General features: G+C 66.2%; 2 protein-coding genes across 5 annotated transcripts in view; one reads left to right on the top strand and one right to left on the bottom strand.

Moving 5' to 3' along the window:
• The window catches only part of TMEM104 (transmembrane protein 104), a 53,964-nt gene extending 45,363 nt beyond the window's left edge, over window positions 1-8,601 (top strand). For all 3 annotated transcript variants that reach the window (XM_062216796.1, XM_062216795.1, XM_062216797.1), the window contains one exon: window positions 4,884-8,601. In XM_062216796.1, coding sequence (XP_062072780.1) covers window positions 4,884-5,644 — 761 coding nt within the window. In that variant the 3' untranslated portion in view covers window positions 5,645-8,601. The remainder of the gene's footprint in view (window positions 1-4,883) is intronic.
• Window positions 8,602-10,276: 1,675 nt separating this feature from the next.
• Window positions 10,277-19,718, bottom strand: GRIN2C (glutamate ionotropic receptor NMDA type subunit 2C). 2 transcript variants are annotated; one of them, XM_062216131.1, is made up of 13 exons: window positions 19,233-19,631; window positions 17,121-17,719; window positions 16,696-16,810; window positions 15,709-15,920; window positions 15,441-15,606; window positions 15,123-15,276; window positions 14,443-14,568; window positions 14,095-14,324; window positions 13,701-13,861; window positions 13,132-13,319; window positions 11,992-12,224; window positions 11,191-11,769; window positions 10,277-11,109 (listed from the first exon to the last, which is right to left on the bottom strand). In XM_062216131.1, exons 1-13 carry the CDS (start codon window positions 19,629-19,631, stop codon window positions 10,633-10,635), a joined length of 3,639 nt encoding a protein of 1,212 aa, XP_062072115.1. In that variant the 3' UTR covers window positions 10,277-10,632. The 2 variants fall into 2 exon arrangements, with proteins under 2 accessions (XP_062072115.1, XP_062072116.1); XM_062216132.1 differs by having other exon boundaries at window positions 10,277-11,769; window positions 19,233-19,718.
• Between the last annotated feature and the right edge of the window lie 613 nt (window positions 19,719-20,331).

Below are 20,331 nucleotides of genomic sequence, written 5' to 3'. Positions count from 1 at the left end.
AGGGGAGGGGAGGGGAGGGGAGGGGAGGGGAAGGGCGTAGGAAGGAAGAGCAGGCTTTCCTTGGTTCCCTCAGCAGTCACCACAGAGGCTTCTGTGACCCCAAGGGTGTGGGGTCACCAGCAAGCAAGCAGGCAGCCCTGCGGCCCTGCAGCCGTGGCCCCAGCCTGGGGACAGCATCACCTCCCGTAGGCGAATGGCTCGGTCCCGAGACTGCCCCTGCCAGAGACTCAGTCACGAATCTGGGCCTCTACAGCTCGGCTACAAACTGGGGCTCCCACGAGCCCCTCCTCAGGTTCTGCCAGTTTGCAAGAGCAGCTCACAGAGCTCAGGGACGCCGGCTTCCCAGGCCGTGGGAGGAGTTTTCAAGGATACACGCAGAGCTGCATGGGGCCAGGTGCCGCAGGGGCCCGGGCACAGACGCTCTGTCCCCGGGGAGCGGGGCAGCCGGGCCCCAGCACAGGGGTGAGTTCTTGGTGACCTTCCTGCAGCCTGCACGTGCCCACTGGGCGAACCCTGTCCTTTGGGGTTTTTATGGAGATGTGATTGCATAAGCGTGAGGAAGTGTGGAGCAGCCGTGCAGAAATGTGATTGGGCCAAAGGCTGTGGCCCGGTGCTGATAGGAGGGGAAGCCGGCAAGGCGCTCTGCTCAGCTGCCTCAGCCCCGTGTGCAGCGCTCGTCCTCCCGCGGCTGGGGCAGGCCCCCTCGGAGACGGGGTCTGGGGGTTTATGGCCGGCTCCAACACAGGCAAGGAGACCGTTTTTATGAGCTGCCTTGAGGAAGACACGCTCTGGTTTCTGTGGGGAGGGAGTTAGGAGCCAGAAACCAGGCAAAAAAAATCAAAACACAGATGAGAATATTTCCAAAAACTCAGAAAAGTGAAGCGGGGGACGTGTGGGTGTGAGTTCACACCCATTCCCTCCCCCGCAGCGCCACCTGTGCCCTCCGCAGGTGTTCAGAAGGGTGTGGGCTCACCTTTCTCGCTGCCTGCCGAGGAAAGAGGTGGTATGGTGCGGGCCGACAGCACTGGGGGCTCCCCTACGGGCGACCTCATCTTGCTGCCAGGAGAAGGGAGGGTGAGGCCGTCTCCGGGCAGGGCCGGTTCTCCTCTGAAAGCTTTAAGACAGTCAGCTTTCGGACTGTTGGGGGGGTGCGTCACCTGGACTGCTCACAGTCGGTGGCATCCCCGTGGCTGGAACCACGGACTGGGGTTGTGCTCGGGCCCCGGGCAGCTCCTACAACAACCTGGGAGACGTCGTCCTTGGCTGCTGCTGACCCCCATAAAGCAGCCAGCCCCTGCTAGAGGGACAGGCACCCTCCCGGCCCTGCGGGGGGCAGCTCAGCCCCTGGGTGGGTCTTCTTCTACCCGGATCTCAGAGTAAGGGAGGCAGACACCGTCTCTAAACTGGCTGCTCAGGGCTCAGAATCTGCCCGTTTCTGTCCCAGCTCCCCAGGTAATGACTTGTCTTCCGCACCTGTCTTTCTCACGCCCTGGGGGCTGGCTGTGTGGGAGAAGGCCCGGGCTGCAGCTCAGGAGGAGTTAACATGGCGAGTGGGCAGCGTGTGGGACTCGGATCAGCTGTCAGGACGAGTCTGTGCGTGCACACCCTGCGTCAGGCGAGGCGTGGGCCGGGGCCCTGGGCAGAGTTAGAGACCCCTGAGGGCACCTGGCACAAGCCACTCCTCTCCTCAACCAGGACAGGGTTGTGGCAGCCAGAGTCCTGGGGGGCGGAAGGCCCTGAAAGTCCCTGGGTTCCCCAGTCTCCTGCCTGCGACTCCGCTGTAGGCGTGGACACAGGGGTCTCGTCCCACCACAGCTAATGTGGCCGCAGACTAGCAATTTCCTGCCCCCTGTCTCCTGCAACTTCCTCTGTTGGTCCCCCTGGACTGTAGGCTCCAGGGGAACAGGGCCTGTGTCCATCCACTGTGCTGTCCCCCAGACAACCGGAGCACTGGCCGGCACGCAGCAGACACTCGGGTCACCACTGTGGAATAAATGAACGAGCCCGGCTGGGCCCGTGGAGCCGCTGTCCTCCCATAGCCTCATCACCTTGCGACTGCGCATGTGACGCGGTGTCGGGCCTTCACCCCCACCCCAGGCTCCTCACTGCTTCTCGCCCCCGGGAGTGTGACTTCCGCTGCGGAATGCAGGTGCAGGTGGAGCACCGGCTGTGGTGGGTCAGGGACTCAGGCAGGCCCAGGGCAGACATGGTGAAGACCCGGCTGTCCACGCAGCCTCAGTGAGGAGGGCGAGAGCTGGGGTGGTGGTGGTGCAGGTGCAGGTGCAGGTGCAGCCCCGGGCCCTGGGGTGAGCCCCTGAGCCCCACTCCGTGCCATGCTTCCCGGCGGTGTCTGTCGCTCGCGGCCCGTCATCCTCATTTCACCTTGATTTATGGTCAGACCTAATGAGTTAGGGGAGCAGCTGTCTCCCAGGGACGGGACCATCAATCTAGGAGACAGCTGTTAAACTGCTCCTCCTGCAGGGGGGAGGGAGGGGCGAGCACACAGGGCCGCGGCACAGGGGCGGGGCAGTGGGATGGGCTTCGTATCCCTGAACACCAGAGCCCCCTGGCTCTCCTGCTCCCTTCCTTCCCTTCCAGTCTGTGTCTGTCCGAGCCTGCGGGTAGTGCTGGTCGTTTTTGAACTCGCCGGTGTGGAGACCAGAACACTTCTCTTGCCTCATGCCTCCCCGGGCCGGCCCAGCACCCACCCGGGTCCTCACGGTGGGAGAGAAGCAAAGGGCTTTGCCTCTCGCAGGGTTGGCCCCGAGCGCGGGTGCTTCCTTCTCTCCTGGGCAGGCAGGCTGGGGCCTGGCCCAAGCCCAGCAGGTCTAGGGTGAGTGGATCCTCCTTCCTCTGCTTAGACGTAAGGCACTCTGGTTTGCTCGCCACCAGAGCGGGTGGCATTTCCATGCTGCTGAGCCACACAGCCAGGCAGAACAGTGCGAGGTGCGACTGGAGGGAGGGAGAGCACCACACACACACACCCCGCCCTCCGTGAAGGTGGAGGTGGATCTGGTCTGCTGCGGGCAAGAATTAGGAGATGGGGAGGGTTAGGAGACTGAGATACGTTTCCCACCATAGCCATGGCTTTGCAGGCCATCCTGGAATTTCTAGAAAATGTCCCACATCCTCACTGCTTATCTCAAAGTAAGCCAGCCAGCAGTTTCTCTCTGCCTCCCAAGCGCAGAGGCCAGGAGGAAGGGGGGTGGAGAAGCACCAGGCAGCTGCACGGGAGGCGCTGCCGCTGCCGCCGGTTTGCCGGTGCCCGAGGCGGGGTCGAGCCCCAGACGCCTAGGGGATTTCTCCACTGGCCTCTTTCCAGGTCCACGCGCGCCTTGGCCGAGCCTCTGAGCAGCACCGGGTCAGGAGGTGGCGCCTGGGTGGGAGAAGCCGAGCAGGGGCCAGTCTTGCCTTAGAGCAGTGGCTACCCCTTTGCCCTGACCACCAAGGTGGCAGAACCGTTTGCTGTGGCTTCCTGAATAACTCATCACCGGCAGCCCCAGGGCCTCCAGGCCCGCCTGCTCAGCCTCATAACCCTTCCTGGGCCAGGACAGAACGAGTGGTGCACACGACTCCACCGTTAGCCTGTCTGCTTCCCCCTGACGGACCAGGGCCAGGGCGACCTGTGAGGCCGTGGGGTCAGGAGTGGCAGGGACAAAGCGGTTGTGAGAGGCAGGGACAGATGACCGTCTTTCTTGGCCATTTTCACAGCCGTCCCCTCACTGCCTCCTCCCTCCTTGTCCCCCAACAGTGTCAGGTTTCTGATTAAAGTAACAGATGAAGGTTCTGTCCCACTCCCCAGTGTCACTGAGGGAAGACATTGGCGAAGCCTCCTGTGGGTCCTGGGAGAACCTTCCAGAACCTGAGGGGCCCCCAAGCTGTGTACCAGCCTCTGCCGGCGACTGCTCCCTTCACGCTCGCCTGCCTTGCACACCAGGAGGCGTCATGTGTCCTTGCGGCTTTACCTGGGGGCTGGGGCAGGCTGCAAGGCTCTTGGGACTGTCGTGAGCACAGGCGACTGGGGGCTTGGAAACCCCAGAGCAGAGACCGGGGCGCTGCCGGTGGTCTCTGCACGTATTCGGGAAGTAATGCTGGCAGTTCCGGGTAATCTGGAAAGCGGATCCCAGGAGCCAGACAGACACGGGAAGATCTAGAAGTGCCATCTCCCCAGAGGGTCAGGAACGCTTGTCTCTGGCTGCCCAGCTCTTGTTGAGCCCCGTGGTGTGCAGCGGCCTGCTGTGTGCAGCCACTCGGCTCAGCCCCGCCTGCGGGCAGCTGGTGTTCAAGGGCACGGGCCGCTGAACCCGTCTGCAGGAGGCTGCCCTGCAGCCAGCCCTCTGTCCCCTCACTGTGCCACCAGGCCAGGAGAGCAGCCTCGGTGCCAGCCGCTCAGGACCCGGCAGTCCCCAGCATTGTCCTTGGTGCTTTTCCTGTGGCTGCTGGCCACGGCCTGCGTGCTTCGGGCCCCTGTGCACCCCCTCTGCTCAGGGCCCCCACGCTCCTGCCTGTTTGCCCTCGGCCCAGGACACCTGCCCTCCACGCCAGGTCCCCAGACACAGGCTTTTAACCAAGGGAGAGAGCGCAAACAGAAGTCCTGACCCAGCCTTCTCCCAGCCACGAGCCCTGAAGACCCCCGTCCCCCGGGGCTGAGGAGGGAGCCGACAGTGCCGGGCCCAGATCACACCCATGCCCCTGCTCTAGGGCGCAGGGAGGAGAAGGGGACCGGAGGACGCTGCTCTGGACGTAAGACCAGGCCTCTGTTGGCCTGCCCCAGACCGTGGCCTTGGGGGCGCGGGTCTGTGTGTCTCGCTGCCGCTGCTTGGGCTGAGCTGGGGGAGGGCTGTCGCCGTCCCTGTGGCTGACTCTGCCCCTCTGTCTTGCAGCCTTCGCCATCATGATTGTGCTGGCCCTGGTCCGCATCGGGCACGGGCGAGGGGAGGGCCGCCCGCCGCTGGCCGACTTCTCGGGGCTCCGGAACCTGTTTGGGGTGTGCGTCTACTCGTTCATGTGCCAGCACTCCCTGCCCTCCCTCATCACCCCCGTCTCCTCCAAGCGCCACCTCACGCGCCTGGTGTTTCTGGACTACGTGCTGATCCTGGCCTTCTACAGCCTCCTCTCCTTCACCGCCATCTTCTGCTTCCGCGGCGACAGCCTGCTGGACATGTACACGCTCAACTTCGCGCGCTGCGACGTCGTGGGCCTGGCTGCCGTGCGCTTCTTCCTGGGCCTCTTCCCCGTCTTCACCATCAGCACCAACTTCCCCATCATCGCCGTGACCCTGCGCAACAACTGGAAGGCGCTCTTCCACCGCGAGGGCGGCACGTACCCATGGGTGGTGGACCGCGTGGTGTTCCCCACCATCACCCTCGTGCCCCCCGTGCTGGTGGCCTTCTGCACCCACGACCTGGAGTCCCTGGTGGGCATCACGGGAGCCTACGCGGGCACGGGCATCCAGTACGTCATCCCGGCCTTCCTGGTGTACCACTGCCGCAGGGACACACAGCTGGCCTTCGGCCATGGGACCCTCAACAAGCACAGGTCCCCGTTCCGCCACGCCTTCTGGGTGGGCTTCGTGCTGCTCTGGGCCTCCTCCTGCTTCTTGTTCGTCACCGCCAACATCGTGCTCAGCGAGACCAAGCTCTGACGGCAGGAGGTATCCAGTGACAGGAGTGTTGGTGGGCAGGCGGGGCTGGGCCGGAAGGGCCCCTCGGCATCTCCAGCTGGAGGCTTCTCCCCAGCCGAGACTCCACCCAGCGTGCACCTGGCCTCACCAGCCGGCACAGCGGGCCCCCGCCAGTGCTGGCAGACGCTGCTCTGTTGTACGTGGTCCTGCCCCCACCCGAGAGGTGGGCTCCCCTGCACAGTGGGTGACGCGGTGCTGGCACCGCTGCTATTTATACCAGACCCCCCCGTGCCACTCCCGCCCCCGCCTGTCTGGGAACTCTGCTCCACTGGCCGCTGCTGCCTCCCCGGAGGCCAATCCCTGACCCTGTTGTCCTCACGCAGCCTGCCAGGCCCAGAGTCACCAAGTGACACTCCTGGAGAGGGCCTGGCCAGCCCCAGTGACACGGACAGGAAGTGCTAACTGGCACAGGGACCCCACACCAGAGCTGTGAGGGCCCTTGCTGTGGGCGCCAGCTCCGGAGCAGCAGGTGCATGGACCATCCCTTCCACGGGGACACGGCAGCCTGCAGGCTGGGTTCAAAGCCCAGAAAGGGACTCTGTGCCCCTGGCTGCCCCACTGGAGCCCTCGGGGTCTCCTGCCACTCCCACCCCCACCCTCCGTGACTTGGGAGTGCCCTGGGCATGTGACCGTGACAGGGCCCCACAGCCCCACGCTGCCCGGCTCCTGCTCTGCCGCTGAGGACGGCTCCCCTGGGAGCCCAGCCGTGGGCACTCAGCGTTCACATGCCCGTGGGTTTGGAGGAGCCACCCGCTGCCGCTCCCAGGAAGTGAGGCCGGCCCCCAGCTGCTCCCATCACCGCTGGGGCCGCTGGGGACTCAATGTGCCTTTGCCTGCTTTGTGCCCTGGAGGTCCTCCCTGGCTCGTCCTCAGCCCAGGGCCCGAGCCCAACTGACCTGGAGCCCAGAGCAGCTGCCTCTCTGGGGTGGGGGTCTCAGGCCCCCTGCCCCTCCCACTTTTGACGTCAGTGCCTTGCTCAGCCCTCAGGAGCGCACCTTCCTCCTCCTCCTCCCCCTGCACCTCCTCTGGGAACCTGGCACAGGGCCGCGATGCTGGGTTTCCTGGGGCCCAGGGCGGTGTTGGGTTGGGGCTGCCCTCCCCCGGTGGTCACAGCCCAGCAGTTTCCACAGCTTGTCCCCGCATAGCACTGTTTCCCGTCCACGTGAGAGACACACACCCCTTGCCCATCTGCCCTTCTGGCTTCTCAGGAGGCCCTGCCCCAGGTGGGCAGAGCCGGGCAGGCACCGCTGTGCTGAGGCCAAAAATGAAGGCAAGGCTCGAGCCCTCCCTGGCGCTGCCCGGCTGTTTGCTGAAAACTCAATTACAACATCTGTACTTCCCCTTCTCCAATTACAGCCCCTCTCGCTTAAGGACAAAACAGATTAAATCATCTCGCCTCCCCAGGCGCCGAACCAAAATTTGGACGCAAATTTATTAGCATCATAGAGCCCAGGTTGATTTATGTGACAAGCTGCCGCCGCACACAGCAGTGGAGTCGGGTGGCTGCGCTCCCGGCCACCTCTGAGCCAGGAGAGAATGGCGGGAAGTAGCCACGTCGCCCGTGCCGAGCAGGGACCCTCCCCACCGCCACGACCTGGGTTCTGTGCACCTGCTGTCCGCCCTTCCAGAGGTCGGATGTGGCCACTTTCCTCCTGTCACTGGTGGGCAGCAGGGCTTGAGACAGCGGGAGAAGACCCCCACAGCTGGGCCTTCCCAGGCGTTGTTGCCCAACCCCACGCTGCAGACACACCCAGCCCTGAGTTTCTGCACCCGCTTGATGACTTGGGCAATTTGGGTCATGGGTTCAGTTTTACAGAAGCCGCTGGGGTCAGTGGAGGTGACGACGGCACGAGGTGCCAGCCCAACCTGGCACCAGGGACAAGTGTCATGGAGGAGCCAGACTTCAACTCAGTGGCCTCCCCCTGTGCTGCCCAGATGCCCGAGGGCAGGCCGGTTCAAGGTGGGAGTGCGCACTCCTAGCCACGCCGCCTGCAGAAGCGCCAGGCCCACCTGTGCACCTCACCTGAGGCCGGCCAGGCGGCTTGGAGATGGGGCAGATGGCAGACGACAGGCTTAGAGGCAGTGCTGAGTGGTGGAAGGTGGCAGAGGGCCCCGTGCCAGGCCCTTAGCCGTGCAGCTGTTCTAGGCACAGGGGGCCCAGGACAGCCTTGGCAACAGTGGCCTGGCCTCCCCCTCTTCTGTAGCCTCTGCTCAGCCCCAGGTCCTGCCCCGGGGGTGGGCGGGGAGGTCACGGTCGTTCCTCGCCTCTTGGGAAGTCAGCCAGGAGGGGAAGTGGGAGCCTAAGGGTCAAGTCCCAAGCAAGGCCACTGGAGGTGGCTCCTCAGCGACCAAGATGCAGGGCTGCGTGGAGGAGGAAGCCATCTGTCCCGGGGCCTGGGGCTGACTGTCACACAGAGGCCTCTGGGGGCTGGGCGTGGTGTCAGGTGCGTCCCTCGTGACTGAGCAGTGGGACCTGCTGCTTGTGGGCAGAGAGCCGGGGCATCTCCTGTGTCACTGGCCGCTGTAGGGAGGCCTGAGCTTCCTGCCTGTCCCCAGCACAGAAGTGCTCAGTAAACTGTTCACTGATGGCCTGGCAAGTGCCCTCCTCCCTGTCACTCACCAGCTATAACCAAGGAGCGGGGGTGGGGGGTCACTTAAGACTCAGACACTCCGCTGACGAGGGGGAGCTACGACCTGGATCCTTCAGCATCCAGAGGGCTCTGGGGAGAGAGGCTGTCTCTGTCCTCTGATACCCTAGAAAACTTTCAAAGGGCAAGGCAGGTTGGGTGGGCACCTGCTCCTTGAAGAAACGCCAGGTGTAGCAGGACAGAACCAGTCAGGTCGTAAATTTCCTCCCGGTAGGCTGGTGACAAGGGCCTGTCTGTCCACCGTCTCAGCAAATAAAACAGCAGCCGAGTGTCTGGTATCTGTGGCAGGGCTGTGTGTGTGATGCTTCTGTAGCCATGCCTCACCCCCACTGGCTCCCTGCCAGGCCCTCTGCTGTGGCCTTGGTGGTGCAAGAGAGGCAGGGCCCTGCACCCCCAGCAGGAGGCCAGCCAAAGCCAGCCCTGAGCCACAGGAGGCCCCCTTCCTGCCCCCTGTCCCCGGGCCAGGCTCACGTTCCCCTCCCCCAGAATCTATTCCTGGGGAAGGCAGGAGGCAGCCAGCGCTGCCCCAGAGAGCCGGGAGCAGGAGGTGCGGCCCCTCCTTGGAACCAACAGCAGGCTCTGCTCCACGTTCACCTCTTAATTATCTTTCCAGTTCTTGGTTATTAATGATCTTGGGCAGCGAGCAGAGCAGCCTGGATCTCACACTTCCTCCCGGCCTCACCTGCTGCAGCCTTCCGCCCAGAGCTCAGGCAGACCCTGGCTCAGAGGATGGGGCCGGGGTCAGGGCCAGGGGCTGGTGGGGCAGGGGGAGGTGGGGGGACAACAGTTAACCCTCTCAATACCAGTGGCTGTGTCCAAGGCCAAGCTCCCTTGAGGAGTGCTTGGCCCGCAGCCCTCACCTACACACACACTCTGCACCTGTTGTTGAGTTCCCCACCCCTACCCAACCCCCAGGCAATCTTGGTCCTGGTTCCCTCCCAGGACAGAGGTGAACTGACAGTAAGGGATGGCGCCACCCATCCTTGGGGTGCTTGGACTCTCCAGGCAAAAATGGAGGTGGATCCTGCCCTACGGTTCCAGCTGCACGTACCCTAAAACCATGCATTCTCATGGGCGGGGTCTCTGTTATGGGGGAGGGAACCCGGCTCCCTGAGGGTCACAGGGAGCTGCAGGGACTTCGGTGGTCCCTGCAGCCAGCACAGCCCGTCCCAGCTTCCTCTTCTTCCCTGCCTCCACCCGGCCTGTCCCGCACAGCCCGGCCTCGACTTCCCGGCCTCAGCTGTCAGGACCCCCGGTGGAAGGATGGAGCATGCTTGCAGACTCCAGGGTGTGGGGCAGGGGAGAGCAGTAAAAGTGATCGCGGTTGTGAAAACGGCAGCCCCGCCTCCGATGGCCCAGTGCCAGTGATGCGTGACAGCGACAGGAGGTCGGGCTGGGAGCCCCGGAGGGCAGACGAGGGCTGAGGCGCAGGCGGACTCCCCCACCCAAGGTACCATCAAGGCTGAGCTACGCCTGCATGCAGAGCCCAGCGAGCAGCTGTGGGCCTCTCACATCAGCCGCGGAGCGAGGGCAGCCAGCCAGGGCTCCCCGCAACAGCCTCTCCGCGGCCTTTTCCACCATGACACCCCCGGGGGTGTCCCCGGCAGGGCAGCCAAAGTCCCTGGCACGAGCCTCCCTTTTCAAGGAGACAGGGATGAACGCCATCCATCAGCACCAGGGCCCCACGCTGAGCACATTTGTCACATCCGGCAGCAGGGTCAGGGGAGCTGGCACAGAGTGCGTGCCGAGCGGCTTCTGCTGCCTGGAGCCCCCTCAGCTTCACCTGCTCCCCACATCCCTCCCCGATGCCCTAGAGGCTGGGTCTGCTCCAGAGGGCGCTGCCCCCTGCTCCAGGGATACTCCCATGATGCTCCACGGCTCACAGGCTGTGTGGTGCTCTGTCCACCAGGATGCAGAATGAGGCAGGCAGGGCCAGTGGGTTGTCAAAGGTGGGTTTATTGTCCCAGTGCTCTCTCTAGTGGGTGGAGCAGGAGTGGCTTGGCCTCGCCTCAACCCCAAGTTCTGGCCTCCACGCCCCAGGCCGCAGCAGCCATGGCCAAGGATCGGCAGACTCCGGGCAGGCAGATCCTGCAGTCTGACCCCACTGCTCCTGTGCCTCCAGGCTGGGTGAGTGGGATGCGGCACAAGGGGACAGCAAAGGCTGGGTCTCACACCAGGACCTAGGCTGCTGAGGTCACTGAAGTGGCCATGGAAGACATCACGGGTCACGAGGGGCCAGCAGATGCCGGAAGAGCCCCAGCCTTTGGGCAGTGCCAGACAGGGCACCAGAGCGCCTGGCACTCACACTTCCGACTCCAGGCTGGAGATCCGCCTCCAGGTGCACGGTCCCGGAAAGTCTTGTGTCCCACAGGCTCCCCTGGCGGCTTCTCTCGGCCCTCCACTGTCCCTGTAGCCCGTGCTCAGCCCCAGGGTCCTGCTGCCCCCATGCGCCGGAGGCCCCCAAGCCCCCGTGAGCCACGGGCTGTGGCTGACACAGGGTGGGAGATGAGGGCACACAGCCCCCCAGCAAAATGGCAGGTGGGCGTGGGCGTGCAGGCAGGTGTGCTGTCTGGGCCGCCAGGTGGGCACGCCCTCCAGGCAGGCCTCCCGGTAGGAGGGCAGCCGCATGGACTGTGCCTGCACCAGGCGCCCACAGGGCAGGCGCCCGCTGGGGCACGAGCAGGCTGGGCAGCTGCCCCCGACAGGCCCCGGACAGGGCCGGTTGAAGACATCGGCCACCGAGCTGGGCAGGGAGGCGTGGCGCGGGCGCCGGTCCTGGGCCCAGGCGGCGCGCAGCAGAGCCTCCCGCCGGGCCAGCTGCTCGGGCGCCAGCAGCGGCAAGTCCTCCGGCTCCGGGGGCTCCGGGAAGAGTGGGAGAAAGGGGCGTCCCGACCGGTCGGCCCGGGGGAAGGAGCTGTAGCGGCAGCGCGCGGGGGAGAGGGGGCGCTCCGGCCACGTGCGTCGCTCGGAGGCCGAGAAGCGCCGCCCACCACGCCCGGCCGGCACCGGCCACCGTACCTCCCAGGTGGGCCGGCAGGACACCCGGAGGACGTCGAGCGGCTGCGGCCTGGGCGTCGGGGGGCGGCACGGGGGCTGCGGGCCCCTGCGCCCTAGTGCGGCACGGCTCCCGCCAGGCGTATCCCAAACCCTGGGGCTCGGTTCGGGGAGCGCCCTAGGAGTGGGCGAACATGGGCAGGGTGCAGGCCCGGGGGCCGAGCAGGCAGACGGCGGGGGCGCGCGACGCCCGCTGCCCCAGCTCTCGATGGTGCGCGTGGCTCGGTCCAGGGAGCTGCTCACCCCCGCCGTGGTCACCATGTCGCGTGCCGCCTGCAGCATCTTGAGCACGCTGGCCTGCGCCGAGCCGGCCGTGAGGTCGGGGCTGGGCGGCCGCGCGGGGCTGGGCAGGCTCTGCACCCCGCTGAAGCAGCTGTAGATGCCCTGGGGGGAGGAGACAGGCGTGAGCGGCGCCCTCCTCTCGGGACCCACCTCCGCTGTCCCCGCCCAGCCCCGATGCACCGCCTACTGCGGCCCGGGACACCGCCCACGCCGCTTGGCTGATCCGTGAGCTGCCTGAGCCTCCAGGGTAAACCGATGGCTTCCCCACACCAGCGTGGGATCCCCACCGGCCTCCGGCCCCCGCACGGTGGGGGTGACACCCACCCTGCTGAAAGCCAGCAGGAAGTCCAGCTGGGAGGCGCTGGGCACGGAGTGGCGCAGTTTCCAGTAGACCAGGTGCTCCCAGGCGAAGACCAGCAGGGCCAGCCCCATGGCCACCAGCAGCATGTAGAAGACCCCCGCCATGTTGTCGATGTCCAGCTTGCTGCTCATCACCTCGTTCTTCTCGTTCTGGCAGATGCCGGACAGCCAGACCGTCTCGAGCTTCTGGGTCTCTCCTGGGGCGGGGGCGCCGGGCTCAGCAGCCCCTCAAAAGGAGCAGGCGCACTCACACACACACCCACTCACACTCAAACACAGGCACACTCACATGGTCACACTCACCCGTACACCTCCACATTGCTGCACACTCTCACAACCTCACACACACCACACTGGCCCCCAGCCTGCACAGAGGAGGGGTCCGGGCCCAGGGTATCAGGGCCAAGGTTCCAGTGGGACCACCCAGGGATCCAGCCCAGGAAGGGCCGAGCGGGGCGGGGGCTCCGTGATGAAGTACAGAGTGGGAACAGAGTGGAAGCTGGGAGTGGGGAGCAACGCCAACCTCGGGTCCCAGCCCTGCCCGCCCGCTGCCCACGGCGCCCACGTGCCCCATTGAAGGCCAGCTGACCGAGTACACCTCGGCCTCCATCCAGTTACTCCCTCACCACCCCCACCAACACCACCACCGTCATCCACCAAGTCACCATGCACGCGCCCCACGGGCAGCCGGGCCCAGGCCACCGCGGCTCTCTCCCCATCGCTCTCACCCCCCTGCAGCACCGATGAGAAAGACAGGTTTTGTTGTCTGTGCGTCTGTAATCTTAGAAGGCTGCAAGCCCTCGAAATTACCACTCTCTGGGTCTGGGGCAGGCGGGGCTGGGCCACTCAACAGGTGGCTTGAGGCCGGCCCCTGCCTCATGATGGAAATGGGGACGGGAGAGACTGGCGTGGGCCGTGGGCCCAGGAGGTGCTCGTGGGAAGAACAGCGTTCAGCCCCCCGCAGTCCTCGCCGTGGGACCCAGCACCTTCCTGCCCCCCTGCCTCGCTCTGTTCCTGTTCATCCCTGCCCACTTGCCCCCTCCCACCGCCCCGACCCCCCCTCCCCCACTCTGGCCCCGCCCAGCCCCCAGCCCCAGCACCCACCGTCCCCCAGGAACTGCAGCAGCGCCAGGTCAATGGCCCGCTTCCAGCGGGAGTCCTTCTGCATGGCGATGCCGTAGCCCGTGGTGGCGAAGACCTTGCCGGAGCCGATGGTGACCAGCTTGCAGCCCTCGTCCTTGCCCGCCATGTAGTTGAGCACGGCCGCGTCGTAGATGAAGGCGTCCAGCTTCCTGGGGAAGGCTGAGCCCTCAGGGCCACGCTGGCACCAGACCCAGGGTCTGGGTCGCCCAGGAGGGTCAGACAGGCAAAGCCTCCTCTGGCGCCCAGCAAGGAGCCCTCCCAGCCTCCTCCTGGGCAAGGCCAGGGAGCTGTGCATCTCCAGGGGACACTCTCTCTGCCCAGCCCCCTCAGGCCAGGGCTGAACTCCGGTGGACACCACAGGTGCATTTCAGGGCACAGGGTGGACATCTGTACCTCACGACTGCCTCTCCCAGGGGTCCCGCAGGACCACCTAGCCCACTTGGGTCTCTGAGGAAGGGGCAGAGCTGGTCGCCCAGGAGACGCCTGCCCAGGGGCAGAGGCCGGGGGCGGGGTGGGGGCGGGGCACCCACCCCATCTTGAGGCTGGTGAGCGCGTCCTCCACGGAGCGCTGGTTGAACTTGACCATGTGGGTGTGCATGTCCCGGTAGTTGCTGCGGATGTTGCGCTCCGTGCTGCCGTTGGGCACCGTGCCGAAGCGGAAGGGCGGGTACTGGTCTTGAGGCCGCTGGAACTGCGGGCCGAGGGCAACGGCCATTCACCCTCCTCCCTCCAACCTCCCGGTCCCGCGCCCTGGAGTGGCATGGCTGGAGCAGAAGGGTCTCACGTGCCATCCAGGCCACCCTTGTGCTTCACACATGGGGACCCCGAGGCCCAGGACAGAGAGGGCCAGCCCCGGGCCACTTGGTGGGCGTGAGCCACCTCGCACCACAGTGCCCAGCTCCGTGTCTGCCGCGCCCCCGGTACCTTCTTGTCACTGAGGCCCGACACGGTGTCTATGTACTGCTCCTGGATCATGAAGGCGGCCAGGTTGGCGGTGTAGCTGGCGAGGAAGATGACAGCGAAGAAGGCCCAGACCAGGACCATGATCTTGCTGGTGGTGCCCCGGGGGTTCTCAATGGGCACCGAGTTGTTGAAGACCAGCGCCCACAGCAGCCACACGGACTTGCCGATGGTGAAAGATGGGCCCCCGGACTCTGCAGGGGGAGGGGTGGGGAGGGGGCAACACGGTGGACCCTGGGGCTCCTCCTGCCCTCCCCGGAAGGGCTCGGGTCCCAGCCCCCGCCACAGGAGACCCCAGCCCCTCCAGCTTACTCTTGCCTCTGGCGAGGTTCTGGCTGTAGCTCACGGGGCTGAAGTACTCGAACATGAAGACGGTGATGGCCACCACGGTGAGACACATGACAAACATCATCACCCACACCGCGGGGCTGTAGGGCTCTGGGGAGGGGGGTGGGCAGCTCAGAGGCCCCCGTGGACTGCAGAGCCCACGTGGTCCACGGAGGGGCCGCGGCTCAGCAGTGGGGGCCCAGAAGACACCCCTCCACCCTCTCCTCGCTCCCCGTGGTTCCCACAGCGCCCCTGCCCCCAGGGGTCCTCCTTTGACCTAGCGCCCTCTGCCGGGCGCAGCGTGCACAGCCTAGCCCTTCTGCATGGAGGCAGCTTCTGAGGTCGGGTCCTACCCCCCACGCCCACTCCCGGTCAACTTCTTGATTCCCCCCCCTTATTCCACTGCCCCCGCCCAGGCCACAGCCTGAGGCCGGCCTGCCTCCCTGGTGTTCCTGGCCCTCACAGGGATGCCCCCACCCCACCCCACCACAGGCCCCCGACACTCAGGCTTGGAGCCCAACATTGATTGAACTGCTTCCTGCTCCAGCCCCCTAGCCCCTGCTCCACCTTGAGAGCCCCCCAAGGCTGCTGTGCCGGCCGCTGAGAGCCCACCCCACGCGCCTCCATGTCCAGCTGCCCCACCCAAGGCCCCTCGGGCGCCTCACCCAGGAAGGCCGAGGGGGAGACGGTGCCATTGCTCCGTGCCACCATCACACTGATGCCGGTCTCCACGAAGGGCACCGAGAAGTCGACGATCTCGGAGCGCTCCTCGTTGATGGTCAGGGAGCCGATGGCCATGTCCGCCCGCTTGTAATACACCTGGGGGCCGCGGGAGGGCAGAAGGGGCTCCCGAGGGCTCCCGGCAGCCCCGCCGAGGCACTGCTCCCCCCACCCCGGGCTCCTGGGAGCCCAGATTTCAGTCCTGGCCACCCCAGGTCCTCACTGGTGACAGCCCGGGGTCCCCTCCGGGCGGGCGGGCCTACCTCCCCGATCATGCCGTTCCACACACCGCGCACCCGCTTGCCGTGCTTGCCGTTGGTCACCAGGTACAGGTCGTACGAGAACTTGACCGCCTTGGCCAGCTTTTTGAGGATGTCGATGCAGAAGCCCTTACAGCACAGCTTGGTGTAGGGGGCGGCGTCCCCGCTGCTGCAGCCATCAGGGGTCAGCACGCCGCGGCCAGCGCTGCCCCAGCCGCTCCTCCCAGCCCCTGCCCCCCCCCCCCGGTAGGCAGCACACAGCTCTGCGGACCTGAAGGTGTGGTTGCTCTGCCTGCGGCAGGGCACGGTGTTGGGGACGCAGCCACCCGTGCCGGGGTCGGGGCTCTCGACGATGACAAAGGGCCGCTCTTCCAGCGTGGCCACGGTCAGGTGCCGGCTGTCCACCACCGGCTGCAGGGAGGCGCTGTAGCGAGGCCACACCGGGTACTTCATGTGGAGGACGCCGTGTTCCCAGCGCCCCACCTGCGGAGGGGACCGGCCTCAGTCTGCGTCCAGCCCTGTACCGCAGCTCGGGGAGAGAGGGCAGCCTCTGGGAGGGGCGTGGACAGCCTAAGGCCCAGGGTGGGAGTTGGGGTAAGGGGCTGAGTGTGGGCCGGAAGGGCAGGCTTCCTGGCCCTGGACCCTGTGCTGGACACGCAGCCCAGACTGACCGTGTCCCACAGCATTCCGTGCCCCTGACCTTGGCATTAAAGCCCCTAGCAGAGCAGAGCGCCCAAGGCCCTTCACGCTGAGGTCAAACATACCCACCCTCCCACTCTGCTTCCTCAGCCGCCATGCCCCAAACACACGCACCCCAGCACTGCAAATTGTGCCGAGCCCCCCGCCCCTCTCCTAGCACCCCTTCCTACTGGGCTCCTGCTCAGCCCTCCACAGCCCAGCTCAGACAGCCCATCATCTGTGACATCCCCCCCAGTCTCCCGCGGCTCCTCCTGTCCACTCCCGTAACGCCCTGCACCCTTCTCTGTCCGGGCGCTGATTTTCCCGTATCCTGCGTATTCACCTGTCCCTCTGGCCAGCACCCCTGCCAGGACCGTGTGATAAGAGCAGCTGGTGAGGTCTGCAGGTGCTAGGGGCCACCTCCCCCACCCCGGGGCCCTGGCAGGCTTCCCAGTGGAGGAGCTGTTGCACCTGAGCCCTGGAAAGTGAGGCGTCAGAGGGAAGGAAACACACAAAGGGCTCTCTGCACAGCCCAGGGCTGGAGAGGGACCCGAGGGCCCCGGGCTCACCCCCTTCTCACCATCTCCCAGAGGCGGTGCCGGTTGAGGGCGATCACAACCATGGTGGGCTGCACCAGGTACCCACCGGGGCTGAAGGAGAAGTCTCGGCCCTCCCAGGTGATGTTCAGCAAGTGCCTGCCAGGGAGGGAGCGAGGCAGCCTGCATCCTGCCCAGGATCAGCCACCCCCACCGCGGCGCCAGCCTCCCCCCTCAAACACAGGGAGCATTGATTGTACTTTGGGTCCTGTTGCCCTGTCCTGGTCCCTGAGCTGGGCCATACCCTGACACCAGCAGGTGTTCCCATCAGCATGCTAACGCCCCCAGGTGACCTGGCCCCCCGGCCTACAGTGGCAGAGGCGTGGCCAGGGGCCCAGGCTCACTGCCTGCGGGTCTCCTGAAGTCCCCCTCCCCTCGCCGCGGTGCCACGCCCCGGGCAGGTGCCCACCTGTAGAAGGCCTCCCGGGCAGGGCTGATGGGCCCAGCATGACCCCGGCAGTCCCCGGCAGGCGCGGGCAGGGCGCCATGCTGTCGTCGGTAGCTCTGGGCGCCCAGGGCCAGAATGGCCACGCCGTCGCGGATCTTCTGGCGCAGGCTGAGGCGCCAGCTCTCAGTGACAACGCTGATGAGGCCCACGGGGAAGGCGGCGGGGGGCGTGTCGGTGCTGCCCAGCGCCAGGCTGGGCACCAACCACACGTGGCCAGGCCCCACCAGCCCGGCCTGCGCCGCCTCGGCGAACAGCACCTCGGCCTCGTCGCGCGAGCAGTAGGCCACCAGCACCGGCGCGTCGAGCTGGCGCAGCAGGCGCTGGGTGCGCGCGCGCGGCCCGCCGGGCCCCAGCTCCAGCGTGAGCACGTCCAGCAGCCGCCAGCCCACGTAGCCGGCGTCGGCCGCGGCGCGCACGCCCTCGAGGAAGAGCGCGTGGCCCGGGTGCAGGCTGGTGATGACGGCGAAGGCGCTCCAGCCGTACTCCTCCAGCACCTTGAACAGCACGTGCAGCTGCTGCTCCAGGGACACGCCCAGCTGCAGGAAGGCGGAGCCCGGCTCCTGGGGCGGGGCCGGGGCGGGGCCTGAGCCGGGGCGGGGCCGGCCGCGCCCCTCCCTCCCCGGGTCCCCCTGGAGCCGCGCGCGGGCGCCCCGGACTCGCTCTGCCCGCGCGCCCCGACGCCCCTGGGAGTCACCCTGGGGACCTTTCAGGGCCACTTCTGTCCGGCCCCCAGGCTGGGCCTGCAGATGCGCCCCTGGGGGCAGGATCTCTAGGTTGCCCGGGATCTCGGCACCAGGTCGTGGGGTGATTTCTCGGGCCGCTAGCTGGAGGGGTGGCCCAGAGCAGTAACTGAGTCTGACCCGCAGAGGTCTGTTTTCTCACGGGCACCGCGAGGGCGGAGGATCCTCGGCCTCAGCGTCCGGCGGTGTCCCGCGAGCCCCGCCCTGAGAGACCCCCTCCTCCCCAAAAACGCAGGGCTCTGCCCCCAGCACCACGCGGCCACGCCATCGGCTCCTTCAACAAGGTGTAGGCAAAAGGTGGAGCAGCTGAGACGCCGCGGCAGCCCGCTGCCACGCGTGGGCCGTCTCTGATCCAAGCAACATGGCTGACACTGAGGAGCAGGTGGGGGGATCTGGGCCCTGGGTGGGTGTTGGATGATGTTCAGGAATTTTATTATTACTTAGAGGTGGTCTGCACAGTGCTTTTATTTAAGTCCTTCTCTGCGGACCACACACACTGAAGTGTTTGTGGGTGGAACCAGTGGGGTGTCCGGGCTTGGCTTTGGGTGACAGGGAAGAAGGGAGTGGGGGGAGTGAGGACGTAGCAGCCGGGATGGGTGGGGGCCTGGGGGGTTATTCTCTTTGGTGTGTGCTCAAAATTCCCCACAATAAAAACAGAAAAGGCAAATGAGAGTGGTGGCTTCCGTGTCACCTGCCCTGGCCACCCACCTACTTAGGGTGAACCCAAGGACCAGCCCCGTGGTCGGGGTCCCACCTCCTTCTCCAGGCTTCTCTCCGCCCTCACCGTGAGCCTCTGCCTCCAGGTCTCGGGGTGACACCATTTCCTGGGAGACCCACCCTCTCTGACCCTGTCCACCTGGGGTGCCCCTGAGCGTCCCCCAGGCCCTCTGAGCGCTGGTCCCAGTTTGGAGATGCAGATGACCGTTCTGCCCAGGAGCATGCAAACTCCGCTGGACCAAGGCCCTTTCTGCCCTCCCCCGTGCCTGTGACAGTGACCTGTCCCCAGGGTGCTCCCCGCTACAGGTTGTCCGGAGAGCCGGGCATCAGATCCCACGCCCACTCCTCCCTCAGCGGACCCAGGAGGGCGGGCGAAGCAAAGAGGCTGACGGGGGACCTGACCACTGCGGCCCCCGCCCAGCGCTCATGCAGACACTGGTAAGAAACGGTCCAGGGAGCTGGCCTTCAGGACCGTGAATACCGTGCAACCGCCTTCGCCCGCTTCCCACCCCTCCTCCGGCCCCACCCCTTGCTGGTGCCACCCAGTGCCAGCTTCCCAGAGCATCGGCCTCCCTCTGCTCCCCAGGGACCAGGGGACATGAGCTTGGATGGGTACCTTGGGGGTGAGGACCACAGCAGAGCCCCCGCTGATGCTAAGGATGGGCACGTGGGTCTGGGAGGAGATGAAGTCCAGCAGCTGAGCCACCGCCTCGGTGCCCACGTTGTCCTCAAAGACGACGCCGTGGACGCGGGCGGCCCCCAGGAGGCTGCAGAGTTGGGTGAGGAGGCTGCTGGGGTTGGTGCTGTTGACGCCCACGGTGAGCGGCCGGATCTCCAGGGGCAGGTCCAGGAAGTTCTGGGAGGTGAGGCGGGGCCGGGCCTGGGCCTGCGGAAGCCCGGAGCTCCCGAACACGATGGCGACCGTCACAGCCTGCTCGCCCTGCCCCAGGCCCAGGCCCGCCCAGGCGCCCAGGAGCCAGGTGAGCAGCAGGGCGGGCCCCAGAGCCCCACCCATGTCCACTGCAGGGTCCTTCGGAGAGAGCAGGGCGGGCACAAAGGAGCGAGGTGGGGCCCCGGGAGATGGATGGACAGAGGCGAGAGGTGACGTCCAGAAGACATGAGGGAAGAGGGCGAGCCTCCCCCGATGCAGAAGGGAGCAAGGAGGAGACAGACAAAGACAGACAGAGAGAAAGAGACAGGGGTTAGCTGGGAGCCCCGGGTGTCCCACAGGGGCAGCAGCTGGGGGGCAGGGAGCAGGGGGTTGTCACCCTCCGGCCCGCGATCGGCACACTCAGCTGGAGAGCAGACCTGCCAAAGCAGCTCTCTGGGTTCTGCCGGGCAGGAGGTACTGAGACCGCCAGTCTGCTGGTCAAGTGCGTGCAGTGAGTTGGACGGGCCCGATCCGAGTCCCAGTGCTGCCATGGTGGGGGGGGGGGCTGTGTGACCTCAGGGATGCCACCTGCCTCCCTGAGCCCATCACAGCATACAAGGGCTCAGAGGAGATGGCCAGTGGTTCACAGCATTTAGCAAACTTCTCCTGTAAGAGGCGACTGCTCCTCAGCTGTTGGGACACCCCCACGGCCGCTCCCAGGGCCCCCAGCAGGCTGCAGTGGCCCTGCCATCTGGCCCGCACCGGGGCCCAGGTTACTGCCCAGCGTGTCCTGCTTGCCACACAGCCAGCCCGGAGGCCGCCTCAGTGTGGCCCGCCTGACACA

The sequence above is a fragment of the Lepus europaeus genome, chromosome 18 (genome assembly GCF_033115175.1).
Source record: "Lepus europaeus isolate LE1 chromosome 18, mLepTim1.pri, whole genome shotgun sequence".
NCBI lineage: Eukaryota > Metazoa > Chordata > Mammalia > Lagomorpha > Leporidae > Lepus > Lepus europaeus.
This window is presented reverse-complemented; position numbering and strand designations above follow the sequence as displayed.

Coding starts and splice junctions, on each gene's coding strand:
- GRIN2C (XM_062216132.1), bottom strand. CDS start 19,631: ATGGGTGGGGCTCTGGGGCCCGCCCTGCTGCTCACCTGGCTCCTGGGC. Junction 15,607..15,708: donor CAGAGCAACCACACCTTCAG/GTCCGCAGAGCT, acceptor TGATGGCTGCAG/CAGCGGGGACGCCGCCCCCT. Junction 14,325..14,442: donor GAACCTCGCCAGAGGCAAGA/GTAAGCTGGAGG, acceptor CTCCCCCTGCAG/AGTCCGGGGGCCCATCTTTC.